Genomic DNA, 18,576 nt, shown 5'->3' with positions numbered 1-18,576 from the left:
TTTTTTTTTATTTTGAAAATTTCATCAAAATTGACAATTTCAAGGAATTTCCCAAATTAAAAATAAAAAAAAATAATTTTTTAAAAAAATTTAAATTTTTTAAACTTTTAAAATTTTTAAATTTTTTAAAAAAAAATTAATTTAAATTGATTTCAAAAAAAAAAAATTTTTTTAGAATTTTTGTATTAAAAATCGTATTTTAACATGAAAAATTCATTCTCAAAAATATTTATATTTAAAAAAAATTTTTTTTTAATTTTTTGATAGTTTTTTTTAAGAATTTTTTTTTTGTTTAAATTTTTAACTTTAAATATTTACTTTGTGATAAATTTTAAATTATCAAATCTCAATTTAGATGACCTTTAATCATCTAAAATATTGATAAATGACAAAAAACTGTTAAAATTTTGTATGAAAAAGTATTTCAAAACTTTTTTTTATTTGAAAAATGAATTTTGAAAAAAATTTTTTGAAACAAAAAGTTAAAACAAAAAAATTTAGAGCGCCGCAGGTATTTATTTTACTTAAAATGCTTTAAAAACTTAAAATTTATAAGAAAAATTTTTTTAGAGTTAAATTTTTAAATTTTTTTGTCAAAAGGGCCCTTTAAAAAAATGAATGCCCCTCTAAAACCACCCCTGAGCGAAATTAATCAGCTGTTTTTATTTACAAACTTTTTTTTCGCGATGTTCCGACGACAGAATCACGCGAATAAGAGAAGACAAACGCGAGCCGCACGTCTAAAGTCGATGATCCCGCTTGACGTCCTCGCAAAAGAGTATCGAAGCGCCCATAAACCCGTCACTGTTGTCGTCAAAGAAGAAGATGAAGAGGAATTTACGGATTTTTTAGAGTCGCAACTCCCAAGCACGAAAGACGACATCGAAGAACTTTCCGCAATAATCGGTTTTGAACCAATTCAAGCTCCAATTCGATCATCAACGCCTCTCCCAAAGCCAATTACCATCAAACGAGGCCGTCTCAAGAAGAAAGATGCCGCGCTCCATCCCGAATTGTACCAAAAACCGCCCGTCAAGCATCGAGACGCGACTCCTAAGTACAAATGCTCGATTTGTGAAAAAGCGTTCGTCACAATTGCCAAATTGGAAGTTCATCATCACTCGCATTTGCCCAAAGAGCAACGAGATGCCCTCAAGAGATACCATTGCGAGTACTGCCCGCGAGCGTTTCGGGAACAAAATAAGCTGGAAAGCCACAGAAACTTTAAACATTTCAAAAATTATAAATTTATCTGCGATATTTGTGGAAAGCCGTTCATTAATGCGTCGGAATTGAAGAGACATGCGACACAAAGTCATGCTGAGCCGCAACCATGCACGATTTGTAGCAAGCAAGTGTTGAATTTGGAACTGCATTATAGAGATGTTCATGAAAATAGTCCAAAAACGTGCGGAGTTTGTAACGAGGTTTTGCCAAATCAGAAGAAATTGAACAAACATCGGTTCAAACATCATCCGTTTCAGATATTTGAATGTGAAATTTGTGAAAAAACGTACTCCGAGAGATTTTGCTATAAAAAGCATATGAATGAAAAACATGGAATTACGATACAAGATGACTTAATTTATTAGGATACGAAATTTAAGAATTATTTAAGAATAAAAAAAATATTTAATAAAAAAATTAAAAAAAATAATTTTAAATATTTTAATATTTTTTTTTTTTTACATTTTTGACTTTTTAACGAAAGATATTAATTTTAAAATTATTATTTTTTAATATTTTTTTTTATTTACATATTTGACTGTTAAACGAAAATTACTTAATTTTGAATTAATTATTTTATTTTTTAAAATAATTATATTTAAATTTTTACTAAAAAATTAAGAAAAATCTCGCAAAAAATATTTTTTTAAATTAAAAAAAATAAAAAAATAATTTTATTAAATACTTAAAAAATGTCGGTAAAAAATTACAATATTTTTTCTTTATTTTTTTATTTAGAAAAAATTTAGAAAAAATCCGAAAATTTCAAATTATAAAATTTTTTTCTACAAATTCAAAAGCTTTCGAAAATTCTTAAAATTTGTTGAAAATAAATTAATTTTGAGAGAAATCTCAATAAAAAAATTTAAAAAATTCTAATTTTATAAAAAAAATAATTTTTTCCTTATATTGAAAGGAAATGATTTTATATAATTAAAATTAAAATTGAATTATTTAAATAAATTAAAATATTTTTTTTTAAATTAAATTCAAATTAAATTAATTTAAATGAATAATTTAATTAATTTAAAATAAAATTTTTTTTGACATAAATTTTTTTTTTGGTCTGCTTAATTTTTATTTTTCTTTAAAATTTTTGAAAAAATTATAAAAATTCCTTTTAGTATTTATAAACTTTATTTTTTTATGAATTTTTCTAAAAAAATTAATTTAAAGGCCTTAAAAATAAAATTTTATCACATGACTCCTTCATTAGTTATCGAAACATCGATCGCTTCAGTACTCACAAAGCCCGAAATTGACTTTAGCACGTACATTTCCCTCTTATTTGAGTTTTTCGCTTCAATATCGTTCTTCGTTTTCTCCTTTCGTGTCATCAGGAGTCTCTCAGTTGCGATTTTATCGAGAAAACTCTTCACAGTTTTGATATTTTCCGAATTTTGCATCTGCGGTTTATCCCAAACTCGCTCTTTTTGTTGCAAATCTGTCACAACAGCAATAAATTTCTTCTTCACACACAAATTTCTGAGCAGCTCAATGATTTTCTTCAATCCTTCTTGTCCCTTGTTGTACGTTTGACCCACAAATTCCGCCAAAATTGACGACAACGAATCAAAAATCAACAATCCCGCGTCAATTTCGTCTTTTTCGATCAAATATTTCAAAGTCTCGATCGTTTCTTGCAACGACAGTGCTCGCATCACATGAATCCGCTTCATTGCCACTGCCATTGCGTTTTGATTCTTGAATCGCGGCGTCATTTCGTTCGTGAGAGCAACTGGACTAAAATCCAACTTCGTATCGAGCCAAAAGCACGGAAAATTGTAACGTAAAAGGATATTTAAGGCGATCGAATTGCAAATTTTCGTTTTTCCTGCCTCTGGAGCGCCAATTATTTCCAAAATTGAACCGAAAGTGAGTCCTTTGATGCATTCATCGAGTCCTCGGATGCCTGTTTCAAGCATTTTTCCTGCACTGAAGTTGTTTCGAACGAAATTCTCGTAAGCGGATTGCTCAACCGGCACTTCGTAAACAGTGTTGAAGTAATTTTTGATGATCAAAATGTGTTCCTGGCTTAAATTCGTGCAGTTCATGAGAAATTTGTCGTCTTTCGTCAAGAAATGGTTGATTGTGACAACGCCTGATTGCTTTAAACGAGTTAAACAGCCATCGTCGAGGAAATGATGTTTCAGCTCCATGTTTTGATTTGACTTTTGGCACAATGGACACCGTATTTCGTCTTTTAAATGATAAAATTTGTGGTTACCTTAATGTTTTGTTTACATTTTTCAAGATTTCCATCCAAAAAGTCGAATTTTGAGGGATTTCTGACTTAAATCGAGGAATGGAGGACCTTTGTCTCATTTGTTTCAAGGAAATACCTTCAAAAAATCCTCCGGAAGTGAAAGTTGTTGATGCTTTAAGAGACATTTTTCGAATAAATGTAAGAAAATTTTATCCATAGCCAAATTTTTCATTAATTTTTTTTATTTTTAGGTCTTTGAAGGACTCTTTGTGTGTGAAAAATGCAAAATTACCTTATTCAAGTTCCATGATTTTTATCAAGAGACCCTGAAAAATTATGAAAAACTAAAAAAATTAAAAATTCCCAAATTAGAAGTGATTTCTGAAGACATTCCTGTTAAAATTGAAGAATTTTTCGACGAATCGACGGTTTGCGAGACGTTCCTTGAAGCAAAATCCGATGCAAAAATTGATGAAAAACGAAAAAATTCAAGTCAGCGAAGAAAATCGAGCAAAAAACGAGCTTCCCGTGATCCCTACATTTGCGATTTGTGTGGAAAATCTATTCGACGCTTCGTGGATTTGCGTTCTCACATCGAAAAAACCCATTTGCGACTTCGGAAGTTTCAATGTCATTTGTGCGGCGATAATTTCTTCGCAAGTAACAACTTGAAATTTCATCTGACGACCCACGATAAAAGTCGTCCCCGGAGTAAATGCAATATTTGTGGCGTTCTCGTGCTGGATCTCAAGAAACATTTTCGTACGTCGCATAATGACTCGAATCCGGTCGTTTGTAACATCTGCGGCAAGAGTTTGATGAACGAGATGAAGTTGCGGTATCACACGTACAAACGACATCCGCCTCAGGGCAAGTTTCGATGCAATATCTGTGATAAGGATTTCTGTAATGCGCTTTATTTGAAGGAACATACGCACCAAAAGCACATCGGGGGATTTCTTTATACCTGCGATTGGTGCGATTTTCAGACGAATTACAGCAAAAATATGCCGACACATCAAAAGTTGAAGCATAAGGAGGAGTATGAGGCACGGAGACGAGCAAGGCCGGCGATGATGTCGAGAGTGCATGAAATGAAAGCGACATTGGCGTTACAGGGACAAGTTGGGACTGAGGGAAATGTCACGTAAAGTTGTTTTAAAATTGAATTTAATAAAATTTTGTTGGATATTAGAATTAAAAAAAAATAAAATGAAACAATTAAAAGTTAAAATAAATCACAAACTATAAACAAAATTATTATTTTTTTTACTAAATTTTTAAAATATTTTTTTTTTTAATTTTATTAATTTTAATTATAAATTTTAATTTTTTAAATTTTAATTATTTAATTATTATTTTTTATTTTATTTAATTAAATTTTATTAATTTAATAACTTCTTGTCATGTTTTTGTTAAAAATAAAAATCGTTCAAATCATTTTAAAAACAAAAATTATTATTATACAAAAAAAAAAATATTTTTAAAAAAAAATTCAATAAATTTTAATTTTTAAGTTAACTTAATCGTAATTAATTATTTTTATTAATTTAGTTTTTTTATTTATTTTTTTTAATTAATAAAAATTGTTGAATTTAATTACTTACCTACTTATATTTTTTGTTTAATAAAAAAAATCGTAGAAAAAATAAAAACAATTAAATTTGGATTTAAAATTTAGGTTAATTCCTACTTAATATTTTTATTTTTAAATTATTTATTTTTTTTTTCAAAATTCATCGATTGCTCACAGAAATTTATCTTTTTTTTTCAAAATTTCATTTTTTTCCATTTTTCATAAATTTTTGGAGATTTGATTTGGAAAATTTTTCTAAATTTTGAAAAATGCACAATTTTTCTTTGGAATACAGCGTTACATTCTTGCCACAGTAATTTTCTGTCTTGGTACTCTTATATGAATAATTCGTCTTCGATCGGAAGGATGTATCAAATCTGAATGTTGTGCCCATGCATTTTCTTGATTTTCGATTTTTCGCAATTTTCTATCGAAATACGAGATAACGCAACTTGCTGGAACCCAAAATAGTGTTGTGATGAAGACAACTACCATCACGAGATTGTCCCGTAAGAATTTCAAAACTTTGTTGATGTTTATTTCTTCGATTATGTCCCAAAAGCGTTCGACAACGTCTTGGATGGTTTTTTCGCACATTCCCTAAAAAATGAAAATTTATTAAAAAATGATTTTTTTTAAATAAAAATTAAAAAAAAAATACCTTATTGCAAAAACCTTGAATGCATGGCGTTCCATCGGGCAAAATATCTGGCGGTTCAACGGCGAAGCAAGTTTCGTTGATGCTCATGCGACAACAACGTTTACAAGCATCTTGCAGCACGTCACACATGCAACTTTGCAATCCTTGCGTCTCGCAATACGGAATACATTTTCCGTTTCGACACTGCCCGCGCTCCTGACAAATTGTTCCGTCAGTCATTGGCGGCGATTTCGGGCAATCTGCATGATTTCCCGTACAACGAGCTTCTTGTTCGCACGTCGCATACTGAGCATCGCGACATTTTATTCCCGCTGGCATAAATTGACAACTTTGGCAACACGGCGAATTTTTGTCACTGCAAACTGCGCCCTGATTTCGTCGCAATTTGCAATTTTTGTCGCAACAAGCATCGTTGTCTTCGGTACCCAATAACCCAGCGTCACATTGTTCGTCGCCTTCAACGCGAAGATTGCCGCAAAATGACTCCTCAGGTTCGGAAAAGCATCGTCCGCTTTTGGCTTGAAGCACTTTTCTGATGGAACGAAGCGAGCAAGGACTGAATTTTTTGTTGTTGACGTCGTAACCGGAAACGCTGTAAGTGTACATGAGGAAACTGCCGCCTTGAGATGCGCTTGGCGAACATTCAGCGTGATCGGGGTCATGTTCGGAGCCCCAATTGTGTCCGAATTCGTGAGCAGTTACCAAATCAGCTTCGCGCGTTATTACTCTTTGTCCATAATGGTTGCGAGAACTGCTCAAGCCGGAGTTTAAGTATAGCGTATATCCATTTTTGAAGTATTCTGAAGAGAAAATAAAAAAAAATATTATTTTATAAAATAAAAAAAAGTTGGAAATTTTATAAAAAAAAAATACAATTGAAGCTCATATTTAAAAAAAATCAATTTCTAAAAATTTAATATAAAAATAAAATTTTTCAAAAATATTGATTTTAAAATATTTACAAAATTTTTTTTCATTTTTTCAAAAAAAAAAAAAAATTTTTTTTCTCAATATTTTAGGACTGACTTTAAATTTTTATTTAAAAAAAATATTTACCTGGCGTACAAATTCCTCCAACAGAATTGCGTCTTGGAGATCCTACATAAGCGAGACCTAAAATACCCCCTTCAAATTTCAAATCTGTAAATAAGTGTGCAAGACAAAAATCTTTATGACTATATTCACGAGAGAATACCTGATCCAATTTAATATGTAAGCATGTGTTAATTTTAAATTGTCATAAGTATTTTTTTCAAAAAAGATGAAAAATTTTTAAAAAAAATCTTACTTCGAGTAAATTTCGAACATCCCATTTTTCTCGAACCATATTGTAATGAGCTTCGCCGCCACGAACACGCGTTGGTTCTGAATGCACGACAATTTTTTTAATTACAAATCCCATTCCTTTAAATCCTTCTTGATCAGCGCGATCTTGCCAAATTGTGTCATTGTAGATTTTGTGTACTCGATCTATGAGACTTATCTAAAAAATAAAAGAAAATTAATAATTTAATATTTTTTAAAAAGATTTTTTTATGAAAAAAAATTCTTTAGGTTAAAAATTAATTTTTTGATTAAAAAATTAAATTATTTATTAATTATTTAAATTAAATTAATTATTTAATTAAATTTATTTAATTTTTATTTTTAAAAAAAAATATTTAATTATTTTCGTTATTCAAAAAATTTTTTTTTTTTGACTTGATATTTTTTTTTAATTTTTGAAACTTTTAATATTAAATATTATGAAAAAATTAAGCAAAAAAATAAATAAATAAAAAATCATTTTTTAAAGATTTTTTTGTGTAAAATTCTAATTTTTTGCTAAAATTTATATTTAATTTTTTTCCTTTTTTTTTGACTTTCATGGAACCCAATTAAATAAAATTTAATAAAAAAAAAAAAATAAATCACTCACCAAATAATTTATCGTAGTTTTCGTATTACTTCCTCCCATTTCTTGGAAAAATCGATAATCCGCTACCAAAAGCAAAGGACATCTCGTTTTCGTCGGAGTGTATTCATATTGGTCTGTTTGTCTCTTAGATCTGGATTTTACCTGTTCTTTTAGCTCAGAAACCTCAACCGTTATGTTATTTGAGTTTTCTTCATCGTCATCGAGTTCTTCCAATTCTAAGCCTTCTTTGACAAAACCGCACTTCAACGGAGCCGGAATATCTTTTTCAACATTATCCCAACTGAATTTTACATCTGAAGCTTTGTAAGCGACCATATGCTTGTTTTCGTGATACGGCAAATGTCTCCATGAGGGCTCAATGTGATACGTTTCATCGGATAGCATAATTGACTAAAATTGGATTTTTTTTTAGTTTGAATAAAAAAAAAATAAAATAAAAAGAAATCTTACTGCTGTGAGAACTCCATTATCGATGTGCGCTTGAACATGAGAGTTCATTTCGCCAAAAACACGTCCTCGGTACAAACTGTTGTAATCTATAAAAAAAAATTTTTGAAAAAATATTAAATTTAAAAAAAAAATAAATTTTAAAAATAAAAAAAATATTCATTTTTATAATTTTAAATAAATTTAAGTTTTTCTTTTCATTAAAATATTTTTTTAAAATTTTTCTCTCACCATAATGAACAATTTGTTCCTCGCCCGTGCTGTTAACGACATAAGCCTTAAAGTTATGATGCAAAACTTCTTTGTGAGGATGAAGAATTAGTCTAAAGTGTCGTCCTAAAGCCTTAAATTCGACTTCTTTGATGGTATTAAACGGATTTGAAGAATGTTTTATTCCGCGTTTTACGACTTTGTGCGTGAAATCGTCGATGTGAAGTGTTTCATAGTAGTACAAGTTTTTATGAAGTTGTGCTGAATTTAAAAATGAATTATTTATTTATTCTTTTAAAAGATGAAAAATAACTTACTTTTGACACACACGACAAATAATTGAATTAATATCAATACAAGAATCTTGTGCATTTTAATATTTATTTTTCTTCTTGCATTTTCTTGAGAATTTTATCGATTTAAAAAATTACCCAATGCGCAAAAATAATTTTTAGGCCGATACAACTGTCGAAGTTTTTTCGAGTTTTATTTTTTAGAACCGTTTTCAATAAAATTTTGTGAAATTTTGCAAATTTTTTGACAAAAATTATTAATAAAATAAAAAATTACAATCAATTAATTTCAAATATTAAAAATTTATTAAGATTTTAAATTTTGTTAAAAATTTATTTTTTTTTTTAATTTTTGATAAATTTAGTTAAATTCTACTTGAAATAAAAGTTTGAAATTTTTTAAATAAATACTAAAATAAATAAAATATGTATTTAATTTCTTTAAAATATTAAAAGTAAAAAAAAATAAATAAAAAAAAAAATTTAAATTTAAAAAATTTTTAAAAATTTATTTAAATAAATAGATTAAAATTTTAAAATATTTTTTTTTTATTAAAAATTAATTAAAAATATTAAAATTTAAAAATTTATTGCTTTTGAATATTTAGAAATTAAAAAATATTGAAAAAAAAAGTGTAAAACCCTCAAGATTTAGAATTTCTTCAAAATTAAAGGAAAAGTTCAAAATTTTTATCAAAAAAATTAATTTATCGTACTTTCAGTTTTAATTTTAACAACATTCAAGTGATTTTTCTGTATATGATTCGCCAAAAAATGCAAATTTTTGAAAATTTTCCTCTTTTCCATTCCTTTTCTCTTTTCCGGAGGCAAATCTTCCGCTGGCGTTACAAAACAATTAGGATACGGACAATGAATTTTCTTCGGATGCAAATTTCGACAATGCGCTAAATAAACAGCTTGATCCTCCGGCGGAAAATTCCTTTGACAATCATCACATTTGTATCCTTCGAAAGCTGGAAGCTCGTCATCTGTGGTCGGAAGTTGCCCACACGACTCGTCAACTTCCATTTCTTGGTTTTTATCGCTTTCACTCGTTCTGGCATGAGATTCCTTGTGAATGTCGAGACACTCTTCCGATGGATAGTACTTGAAACAAAATTCACAAACATATTTTTTGGCATTTTTAGCTTCGTTGAACTCGATTTGGAACTGATGGAGTCGCTCGTTGCACGAATTTCGGAAATTTATGAAGATTGTGAGATGATGGGCGCACTCAGCACAAACAGAATTGTTGAGAATTTGGGCAAAGTCGGCATTTGGTGCGAAAATTTCGTCTCCCATGAGGGTTTTTATGAGATTCACGTCTTTTAGTTCGCCCGTTCCTATTTCGATGGACTTGTTTGTGATCCGTGTCAAGCAGAATTTGCAACAATTTTTATATTTTTCCTTAAATTCGTCCATTTTTTGATTATTTATGAACTTAAAAGGCCTGCTACGAATATTTTTACTGAAATTTGTTTGTTTACATTTATTTTTGAGCATTTCATGATGAATTTGAAAAGAGCTCCAACATGGATTTTGTCTGTCTGAGCAATATTTTTCCAAAATTTGACCTGAAATGATAAAATTTTTATTAAAATTTGTCAAAAAAAATTTTTTTCATTAAATTTGAGAAAAATTTCGAATGCGATTAAGTCAAAAAAAGTCAAAGACGATGACTTTCAGACAAAAAAATCATAATTTTCACTGCAAAAATGTCTTTCTTGCAATAAATATTGAAAAGTTGAATAAAAATGGATTACAATTCGGTGTGTCATGCCTGTTTTGAGTCCAAGGAATCGTTGCTGAGCATCGAGAGTGATAATTTAGTTGCAATTAAGGAGATTTTCCGGTTAAAGGTTTGTTTTTAAAATTTTTCATCTTCAAAAAATTAATTTTTCTTTATTTTTTTTTAGTTTTTCACTAAAAATGAGGCAATTTCGTTCAAATTTTGTGATTCCTGTACGGAAAAGTTGAAAGAATTTTACAAATTCTACACAGAAACGAAGGAAAATCTCCGAAAATATGAAAATTTCCTGCATTCCATGAAAAATGAGACTCTTGTGAAGAAAGAAGAAACCATCGATGGCTATGAAAGTCCTTCAATGTGCGTGACAGAGAAACTTGTGGTCGAAATTAACACGGAAATCAAGCAAGAAAATGGTCCGCCGCTGTTTTTATGTGATTATGAACAAAATGAGTCAGAAAGTGATAGGGAACGGGATGAAGAGGACAATAAATGTCGCTGCGGAAGGACTTATAAAAGGTAAAAATTTCATTTTTCTGTGTTTAAAAGTCAAATTTTGATAATTTTCTTTAATTTTTAGTCGAATTTCGTTCCTGCAGCATCAGAGAAAGAATTTGCCGGAATGTAATCACAGCTCGGAGCACACTTGCAGCATTTGTCAGCGCAAATATTACAGTTTGAAGACCTTAAATCAGCATGTGAAGAAAAGTCATGCTCCGACGGTGTCGAAAAAATTACTTTTTCCCGGAATTTGGACTTGTGACATTTGTTCGCGAACGTTTGAGACCCGAAATGGCATCAAAAAGCACATCGAAGAGAAACATTTGCGGATTCACGAGACACTTTGCAGTCACTGTGGGATTTCCATCAACTTTTACGATCTCTCGAAACACATGAATCTCAAGCATAACAAAGACCGAAAGCGAGACAAGTGCGAAATTTGCAACAAATTCTTCCTCGATCTCAAGGCGCATAATAAAAGGAACCATTTGAACGAGGGAATTTTCACGTGCGCCGTTTGCGGACTCACATTCAACAATCGGCTGAAGCTCAGTGTGCATCATTGGCGAAAACATCCGCCGCCGGGCAAGTTCAAGTGCAAGGAATGCGGCAAAGAGTGCAGTAATTCGTTGAAATTGAAGGAACATATGCAAGCGGCGCATATTGGAGGGTTCCTTTATTCGTGCGAATGGTGCGATTATCGCGGAAATCACAAAAAGAACATTCAGACGCATTGGAAAAAGTACCATAATGACTTGTATGAAGCGAAAAAGGCGAAAATGAGGGCAGTTTATGACACGCCGAACGCGTAAATGTTCTGAAAAATAAAATTTGAATTAATTTTTTGAGAAGTTTTTTACTCAATTTGAATTTTTTTTATTTTAATTTTTTTTAAAATTATTTATTAATTTTTTTAATTTTCAAAAATTTATTTAATTTTTTTTATTATTTTTAATTTAAAAAAAGTAAATTTTTCAAAAGTAGACTTTAAAAAAATAAAAAATTAATTTTTATTTTGCCTTTTTTCATGAAAAATTATTTAGATTTTTTAACCATTTTTTTATTTAATTTTTTTAAATTTATTTAATTCACTTTTTTATTTTTACAAATTATTTAGATTATTTTCCAAATTTTTCTAATTTTTTAAAAAATATTTTTAATTTTTTGAACCATTAATTAAATTGATTTTTTTAAATAATTTATTTTAAAAGTTTAAATTTTTTTTCTTATTTTTAAATTTTTTAAAAAAATATTCTTACCTTTTTTTCATGTAAAACCATGTAAATTTTTTAGAAATTTTTAATTAATTTTTTTTTTGAATTTTTTTTTAAATTTTTCAAAAATTTTATTTTATTATTTTTAAATTTTTTTCTCATTTTCTATTAAAATTTTAAAATTTATTTTTTTAAATATTTTATTTATTTTTATTAATTTTTTTTAATATTTAAATTTATTTTTTATCTGAAAATAAAAAAAAAAATTTTTTTTCATTATTTTTTTTTTTAAAAATTTACCTTTTTTCATGAAAAACTATTTAGATTTTTTGACTCATTTTTTTAAAATTTTTATTTTAATTTTTAAAATTTAATTTTATTATTTTCAATTTTTTTTTAATTTATTTTTATTTTTTTGAATAATTAATTTAATTTATTTTTTTAAAATAATTACCTACTTTAATTTGTTCTTTTTTTTAAAAGTTAAAAAATTTTTTTTTTTGCATTTTCAAATTTTTTAAAAAAATTCTTACCTTTTTTTATCATTAAAATTTAAAAAAATTATTTCTTTTATTTTTAATTAATTTATTTTTTTAATATTTTAATTTAAATTTTTATTTTAATTGTTCAAAAAAATTTTTTTTTATATTTTTTAATTTTTTTTTTAACCTTTTTTTCATGCAAAACCTTCAAAAATCATCAATATTGGGAGCAATTTCCGTATCGTGTCGCGCCAAAAACAGCTGCCTCCGATGATCATAGTACTCCCGATGATTCCGTTTCCAATGATCAAACAAATTTTTCTTGTAACTTCCTCTGTAATCGCAAAATTCACAATTGTACAAGTAAACGCCGGCATGATGCGCCGCCTTGTGCTCCTTCAAACCCACGGGATTCGTGAATTTCTTCTTACACTCATGACAATCGTACTTCCCCTCAGGCGGATGTCTCTTAAACCGATGCGACGACAACAACATTCGATTCTTAAACGGCTTCTTACAAATTTCACAAAAAACGGAAGCCTGTTCGTTGTGATTTCGTGCCTTGTGTTGCTTCAAATCGAGGAAAAATTTCCCGCATTCATCGCATTTTTCCCGCTTTTTGTTGTCGCGATGCATTTTCTTGATATGCGCTTGAATGTGGGTGCGATGAAAGTAGGCGCCGCAAATGTGGCATGTCGCATCTTTGAGTTTCAGGTGAACCGTTTCGATGTGACTTCGCATTTTGGCGCGATCAGGCCGCTTTTGACCGCAAATATCGCAGACGAGTTGATATGTTGGCTTTTCAAACTTCTTTTTTTGAACGGGATCAAAATGTTTTTCAATGTGTTTTGCCAGATAATTTGCTGTCGAATACGCCCGATGACAAATTTTGCATTTATGAGTCTTTTTGCTGGAATATTTTTGAGAAGGAGCTTTGACATCTTCTTCAAAATCGGATTGCGGATCCAAATCTGGAGGAAAATCTTCATTTTCTGAAGGAATATCACTAATTTTCGTTGCTTGACGTTCCTTAAAGATTATTTGATTCTCCTTTACTTTCAGATAAAATTTGTAAAAATTCAAAAGTTCATCGTTACAACTTTCGCAGAGCTTAAATTCCGTCTCTTGTTCGATCTAAAAGGAAAAAATGTTAAAAAAATAATTTTTTAGATAAATTTTTTGTCTTACATCAATCCAAAAAATTTCTTTGACAGCTAAAGAGCCTTCGCGGCTCAAAAAATTCAAGGAAACATCGGAACGGAGACAGATTCGACAAGCAGGTAAGCTCGTCATTTAATATTTTTTCAATAAATTAATTTTAATTCAAGATTTTCTTTTGAATTTTAAAGTTTTGTTGATGTTTTTGTTTGTTTACGGTGCGTTTTTCATTTATAGGACCCGTTTTTTAACAAAAATTCTCGATATTGACATCTCTCATGTTGAAATTCAAAACAATAACAAACGTGCGATGATAAAAAATAACAAAACAAATATAAATTAAATGAAATTTCATCAAGAAATATTCAATTATCTTCAAATTAATCACAAAAATGTCAAAATTAAGGAGTGTCGAAACCACATTGACTTCATGGGAAGCTTTCAACTACATTTTACATGGACTTGTAAACGAAGCAATCGAAGTTTTCCAATTGGATCCAAAAGTAAAATTAACCGCCTTTCAAATATGGACTGCTTACCTGAGGAAACACGAATCTGCCTTTTATAATGACCAAGAAAGAGTTTTGCCGAAATTGCCAAATACATTTTTTCAAGCGTAAGAAATGTCTTTTTTTAATCTTCGTTATAAAAATTTTTACGAGATTTTTGTTTTTTCTCAACAGTGACTATAATGTTATTTCTAATATGGCAAAAAAACGGAAATTATCAGAAAACGAAGAAGCCCATGGAAATAAAATTCCAATTTCAGAAGCACAAAGCTTGATAAAGATTAAACGGAGGAATAAGAAGTTCCGATATAGAATTTGCAAATTGGGGAGGCTTGTCTTGTTTATTATCATATTCTGTGCCATTAACCACTCATATCCCTCGTTTCAACCATCAGACTTTCTTCGTGCAATTGATGAAGGAAGATTCTCTTATTATGAATGTCGTCATTTTCTACCGGAAAACTTAAGTGAAGAGGAAAAATTATATTTTAATCAGTTGTATGCCACATGTATCTGTGGTTGCTTAACGCATTTGACATTTTGTAGATATCTTCATCAATTTTCTGTGATTTACAAAGTTTATCTGAACCCCCCAAATTGGTACATTTTATTCGAACAATACGTGACGGAGCTGGCTTTGCCAAAGGAAGTTTACAAATTCGTGGAAAGACTGTTCAGCATTTGTCCAACGGATTTTGAGCTAAGAAAATATACGTCAGGTGTTGTTGAGAGTCTTCCATATTATGATGGGCGAGCGATGGCGTACATCATTTTCGCGTTGAAATTAATTTTTGGCCTTAACGGAGTCACGGAATCAGCAATGTCGGCATCTGCAAAAAAAGTAAACGCATTTATGGAAGAAAAAAATATCAAATCTCGTAAATTGTTCGTTTGGAGTGAATGGGTCGAATATTTGGAGGCGAGAAAATTGTTACTTCTTAAATACAACGGGCAATTGCATTTTCAATCAGAAAATAAGGGTAACGACTACCTTTCTTCTCGTGTAACTCCTCATTTCTCAAATTTGAAAGAAAATGTATACAACTACCATCCAAAAGAAAAAAAATTAAATGCAGAGGAGATGAACAAATTATCGAAAGAAGACAGGCGCCATCTAAAATATCGTAATTTTGCAAGAAAACTCATGGAAAAAAAGCAAAACTCAAAAAATCCGAGTCCAAAAATCGAATTTCCTCCATCGCTGACTCCAAATACGACAAATCTCGAAGTTTTGCGATCATCTATTGCTCTTCCCGAAATTTTAAATGAAGATTTTCGCCTGCGAAACATAAAATACCTCATAAAAGGCTCAAAATTGAAGAAAAAATTTCGTAAAAATGGATTTGAAGTGAAATCTGTTGAGGCTCCAAGCAACATAAGTATGACCTATATCACATACAAAAAAAGTCGAAAATTATTCAAACGAAGTGCCAAATTAATAGAATACATATTTTCTACTGATGAACAGACTTACCTTGAAAATTTAAAAAAAGAGGCAAAACTTAAAGAAACCAATATTAAAAAAGCGCGACATGATCCGATGATGAAACAAAAGGAAATTAGCTCAAAACAAAAAATTAAAAAAATCATGAAAAAGAAAAGAGCATCATACATACCAAATGAAGATGATTTTTTCTCAGAAATCGAGTCTTCGAGTGACTCAGAGCCAGATTCTGACACCGATGTAACGTACCATCGACCAAATTTCGAGTATTGGACTTACATTGATCGTCCTGATTCCTTATCAAAAGATATATATGATCTCCTGTCAGTTGAATTTCCATATATTTTCAAGTGGTTGCTCGAAACTTGCTCTGCGATGCTACAAATGAAGCCAATTTTCCTTTATTTTGAATTATTGACGATTGAAGTTCAGTTTTTGTACATTCTGAAGCCAATGTATAAGATTAAAAACGAGTTAAAGTACCAAAATTTACAGGAAATAGAGAGTTCTTTGAGAGGAATGTTAAGAAGTCTGCATAATAAATTTATAGATGGGAATATTATGATATAAAAATATATATGGATACGAAAATAAAGTACAAAAAAAAAAAACATTTTAATTCATTTTGAGAGCTCCTTCAAATTTGCGAGGATGATGTTTAGCCACTTTTCCCACAAATTTTCCAATAATTCGTCGAGTTCCTTTGAAAGCGAAAAAAAAATAACTTTTTTATTTAAGGCCAAAAAAAAATATTAAAAAATTTAAAGTTAAAAAAAATAAAAGTTCAAAAAATTTTAAATTAAAATCAAAAATAAAAAAAGTTAAAAATTTCATCAAAAATTACAGTTTAAAGTATTTTCATTATTTTTCAAAAAAAAAAATTTTTTAAATTATATTTATTTCACCTAACATAAATTTTCTTCTCTAAAAATATTTTTCATAAAACTATACTGAATTTATTTTTTAAAACTTTTTTTTTATATTTTTAAAAATTTTGGATTTTTTTTTTTTGATTTTCATTTTGATTTTATTTGAATTTTCTTTAAATTTTCAACTCACCTGCTGTTTGATACTTCTGCTTCTCGATGACATACAATCCAAAGGCAGTAATTTTTTCCATCACAGGAAACAAAACCTCCTTCCGCTTTTTGAAAATCGATACAAAAGTCTCAAAAAACGCGTCATAATGCTTTGGCGACATATTTCGAAATTTTTGCATTTCGCATTGATCAAGTTGCTTGAAGAAATTCGTCAAAATTTCATTTGTCCGTGAATTTGCAACATTCTCAACCTTTTTGATAAACCATGGAAAGACGCAATTGAAACAGTGCATGTTAAAACGTTTCAAAATTAGCAAACTGATCTTTTGCACGAATTCTTGATCGTCTAAAATGTTGGATTCGACAGCATTATCGAGAAAAAATAACAGGTAAAGAGCCATTTCTCTTTCATTTTCCGTAATTTTGTCATTTTTCACTTCATTTCTCATCCAGATAAGAATTTGCTTGAACAACAATTGAAATTCTTGCGAAATATTCGTCAAATGGAGCATTTTGGAGATTCTTTCAAGCAACATGAAACCCGAATTTTTCACTTGTGGCTCATTTTCGCAACGCATCATCTTGAATGCCATCCCGACCATATCAGAATTGGCTAAAAATTTCATTTTTTGGTCATCCGACATGATTCTTATGAGCAAATGTAATGTCTCAGATGCAAATTTTCTCAAAATTTTCGCATCTGGAGTCGAAATATGGAAATCCGTCAAAGCGGTTTTCAGTAAATCCACGAGATTTGGCAACCATGGAGTCATGATAGAGTCATTTTGGAACAAATCTTTACAAAAAATGGTTCCGGCTACCTTGAAAGCTATCGCACGTAAATGCAACGAGTTCTCCGGATGCATCGCTTTGATCAAAATTGGCATCAAAATGAACAAATACGGCAAATAAGAGTGCAATTCCGTGATATAAGCTTCAAGAACGTTGAAAACTTTTGAAATTTCCGCTCGTTTTTGCTGATCACTCTTGATCAACTCTTCGATTTTCGTCAAAAGTATCGGAATAACCTTCAAAGCGTTCCATGGCTTGTCCCGACAAAGCATTGCCAAGTTACAAAAGGCGAAAAATGCGGCGTTTCGCACTTCTTTAGAGATATCTGTCAAGTCTGGATTGTTTAACCACTTTTCATTCGCGGGAAAAACCTGATCACACAATCCAAAGCAAAAATAATAGAAAATTTTGGCATAAATATTGCCTGGATTGCAACAAAACATCAAATCCAGCAACGCAAACCACTGATCTAACGGAACTTTTGCGAGAATCGTACGCGTTATCTCTCTTACGCAATAAAATGGCGGCAAATCGCAAGTTGATGGTTGATCAAAAAAGTCAATTTCTTCAATTTTTGGCACTGTTGACAACATCCAAGCGAGATTATTGATCGTTTGTTCCAAAAGATTCAATCGCAGCACCATCTCCATGTGATTTTCGTAGAAATTTTTCATGAAAATGAAGATTTTGTGACGAATTATGGGCTCGGCATCAAGATTTACGACAGTTTTCGCGCCAAAAACCAAAATCTCAGATAAAAATGGCTCCACAAGCGGCGTTGTTAGGCATTGAAGCGTCAATTTTTCGAAACAATCGAAAATATGAAGAGTATTGGGGTCTTTTTCGGCAATGCTGCGACTTAAAGTCAGCAAAAGGCACGGAATGACAGGTGAATTTGTTGTCATTTGGGTTAGTTTTTAATTTTTTTGGAATTGACGATGAAAGTTAATGCACGTCTTCACTCAAGGACATGTCAATTACAACTGACTTTCGATAACTGTCGTCCGCCAAATATTTGTGTTCTTGTTTGACTGTATTGGTGAGAAATTTGGAAATTTTTGGAAAAAAATGGAAAAAAATCCTTGGATCATCAAAATTATCTGAAAATCATCGAAAAATGTGAATAAAAATGCAAATTTTTTTTATATAAG

The 18,576-nt window shown here is 29.9% G+C and overlaps 7 protein-coding genes across 7 annotated transcripts; 3 read left to right on the top strand and 4 right to left on the bottom strand.

Annotated features, from left to right (window-relative positions):
- Positions 1-672: 672 nt before the first annotated feature.
- LOC134835533 (zinc finger protein 91-like) lies at positions 673-11,598 on the top strand. The gene is given in 4 exon segments (XM_063850413.1): positions 673-1,618; positions 9,687-9,861; positions 10,455-10,804; positions 10,866-11,598. Coding segments are annotated over 4 exon segments (2,190 nt in total). The 5' UTR covers positions 673-686.
- Positions 2,351-3,388, bottom strand: LOC134835847 (DNA repair protein RAD51 homolog 4-like). The gene has a single exon (XM_063850829.1). The coding sequence runs from the start codon at positions 3,384-3,386 to the stop codon at positions 2,424-2,426; it is 963 nt and encodes a 320-aa protein (XP_063706899.1). The 5' UTR covers positions 3,387-3,388; the 3' UTR covers positions 2,351-2,423.
- LOC134835846 (zinc finger protein 596-like) lies at positions 3,477-4,670 on the top strand. Its single transcript, XM_063850828.1, has 2 exons — positions 3,477-3,631; positions 3,685-4,670. Exons 1-2 carry the CDS (start codon positions 3,533-3,535, stop codon positions 4,582-4,584), a joined length of 999 nt encoding a protein of 332 aa, XP_063706898.1. The 5' UTR covers positions 3,477-3,532; the 3' UTR covers positions 4,585-4,670.
- Positions 5,129-8,673, bottom strand: LOC134835834 (ADAM 17-like protease). The gene is made up of 8 exons (XM_063850815.1): positions 8,563-8,673; positions 8,267-8,506; positions 8,039-8,124; positions 7,589-7,978; positions 6,959-7,153; positions 6,727-6,865; positions 5,671-6,470; positions 5,129-5,609 (listed from the first exon to the last, which is right to left on the bottom strand). Exons 1-8 carry the CDS (start codon positions 8,615-8,617, stop codon positions 5,307-5,309), a joined length of 2,208 nt encoding a protein of 735 aa, XP_063706885.1. The 5' UTR covers positions 8,618-8,673; the 3' UTR covers positions 5,129-5,306.
- A 1,091-nt stretch (positions 11,599-12,689) lies between the features above and the next one.
- LOC134834956 (zinc finger protein 675-like) lies at positions 12,690-13,849 on the bottom strand. Its single transcript, XM_063849790.1, has 2 exons — positions 13,671-13,849; positions 12,690-13,616 (listed from the first exon to the last, which is right to left on the bottom strand). The coding sequence occupies exons 1-2, from the start codon at positions 13,773-13,775 to the stop codon at positions 12,690-12,692; spliced, it is 1,032 nt and encodes a 343-aa protein (XP_063705860.1). The 5' UTR covers positions 13,776-13,849.
- A 113-nt stretch (positions 13,850-13,962) lies between these two features.
- On the top strand, positions 13,963-16,183 carry LOC134834551 (TATA box-binding protein-associated factor RNA polymerase I subunit B-like). Its single transcript, XM_063849271.1, has 2 exons — positions 13,963-14,256; positions 14,324-16,183. The coding sequence occupies exons 1-2, from the start codon at positions 14,033-14,035 to the stop codon at positions 16,161-16,163; spliced, it is 2,064 nt and encodes a 687-aa protein (XP_063705341.1). The 5' UTR covers positions 13,963-14,032; the 3' UTR covers positions 16,164-16,183.
- Positions 16,172-18,330, bottom strand: LOC134835532 (uncharacterized). Its single transcript, XM_063850412.1, has 2 exons — positions 16,653-18,330; positions 16,172-16,294 (listed from the first exon to the last, which is right to left on the bottom strand). Exons 1-2 carry the CDS (start codon positions 18,328-18,330, stop codon positions 16,209-16,211), a joined length of 1,764 nt encoding a protein of 587 aa, XP_063706482.1. The 3' UTR covers positions 16,172-16,208.
- Positions 18,331-18,576: the final 246 nt, after the last annotated feature.

The sequence above is a fragment of the Culicoides brevitarsis genome, chromosome 3, assembly GCF_036172545.1.
Source record: "Culicoides brevitarsis isolate CSIRO-B50_1 chromosome 3, AGI_CSIRO_Cbre_v1, whole genome shotgun sequence".
Lineage (NCBI taxonomy): Eukaryota > Metazoa > Arthropoda > Insecta > Diptera > Ceratopogonidae > Culicoides > Culicoides brevitarsis.
This window is presented reverse-complemented; position numbering and strand designations above follow the sequence as displayed.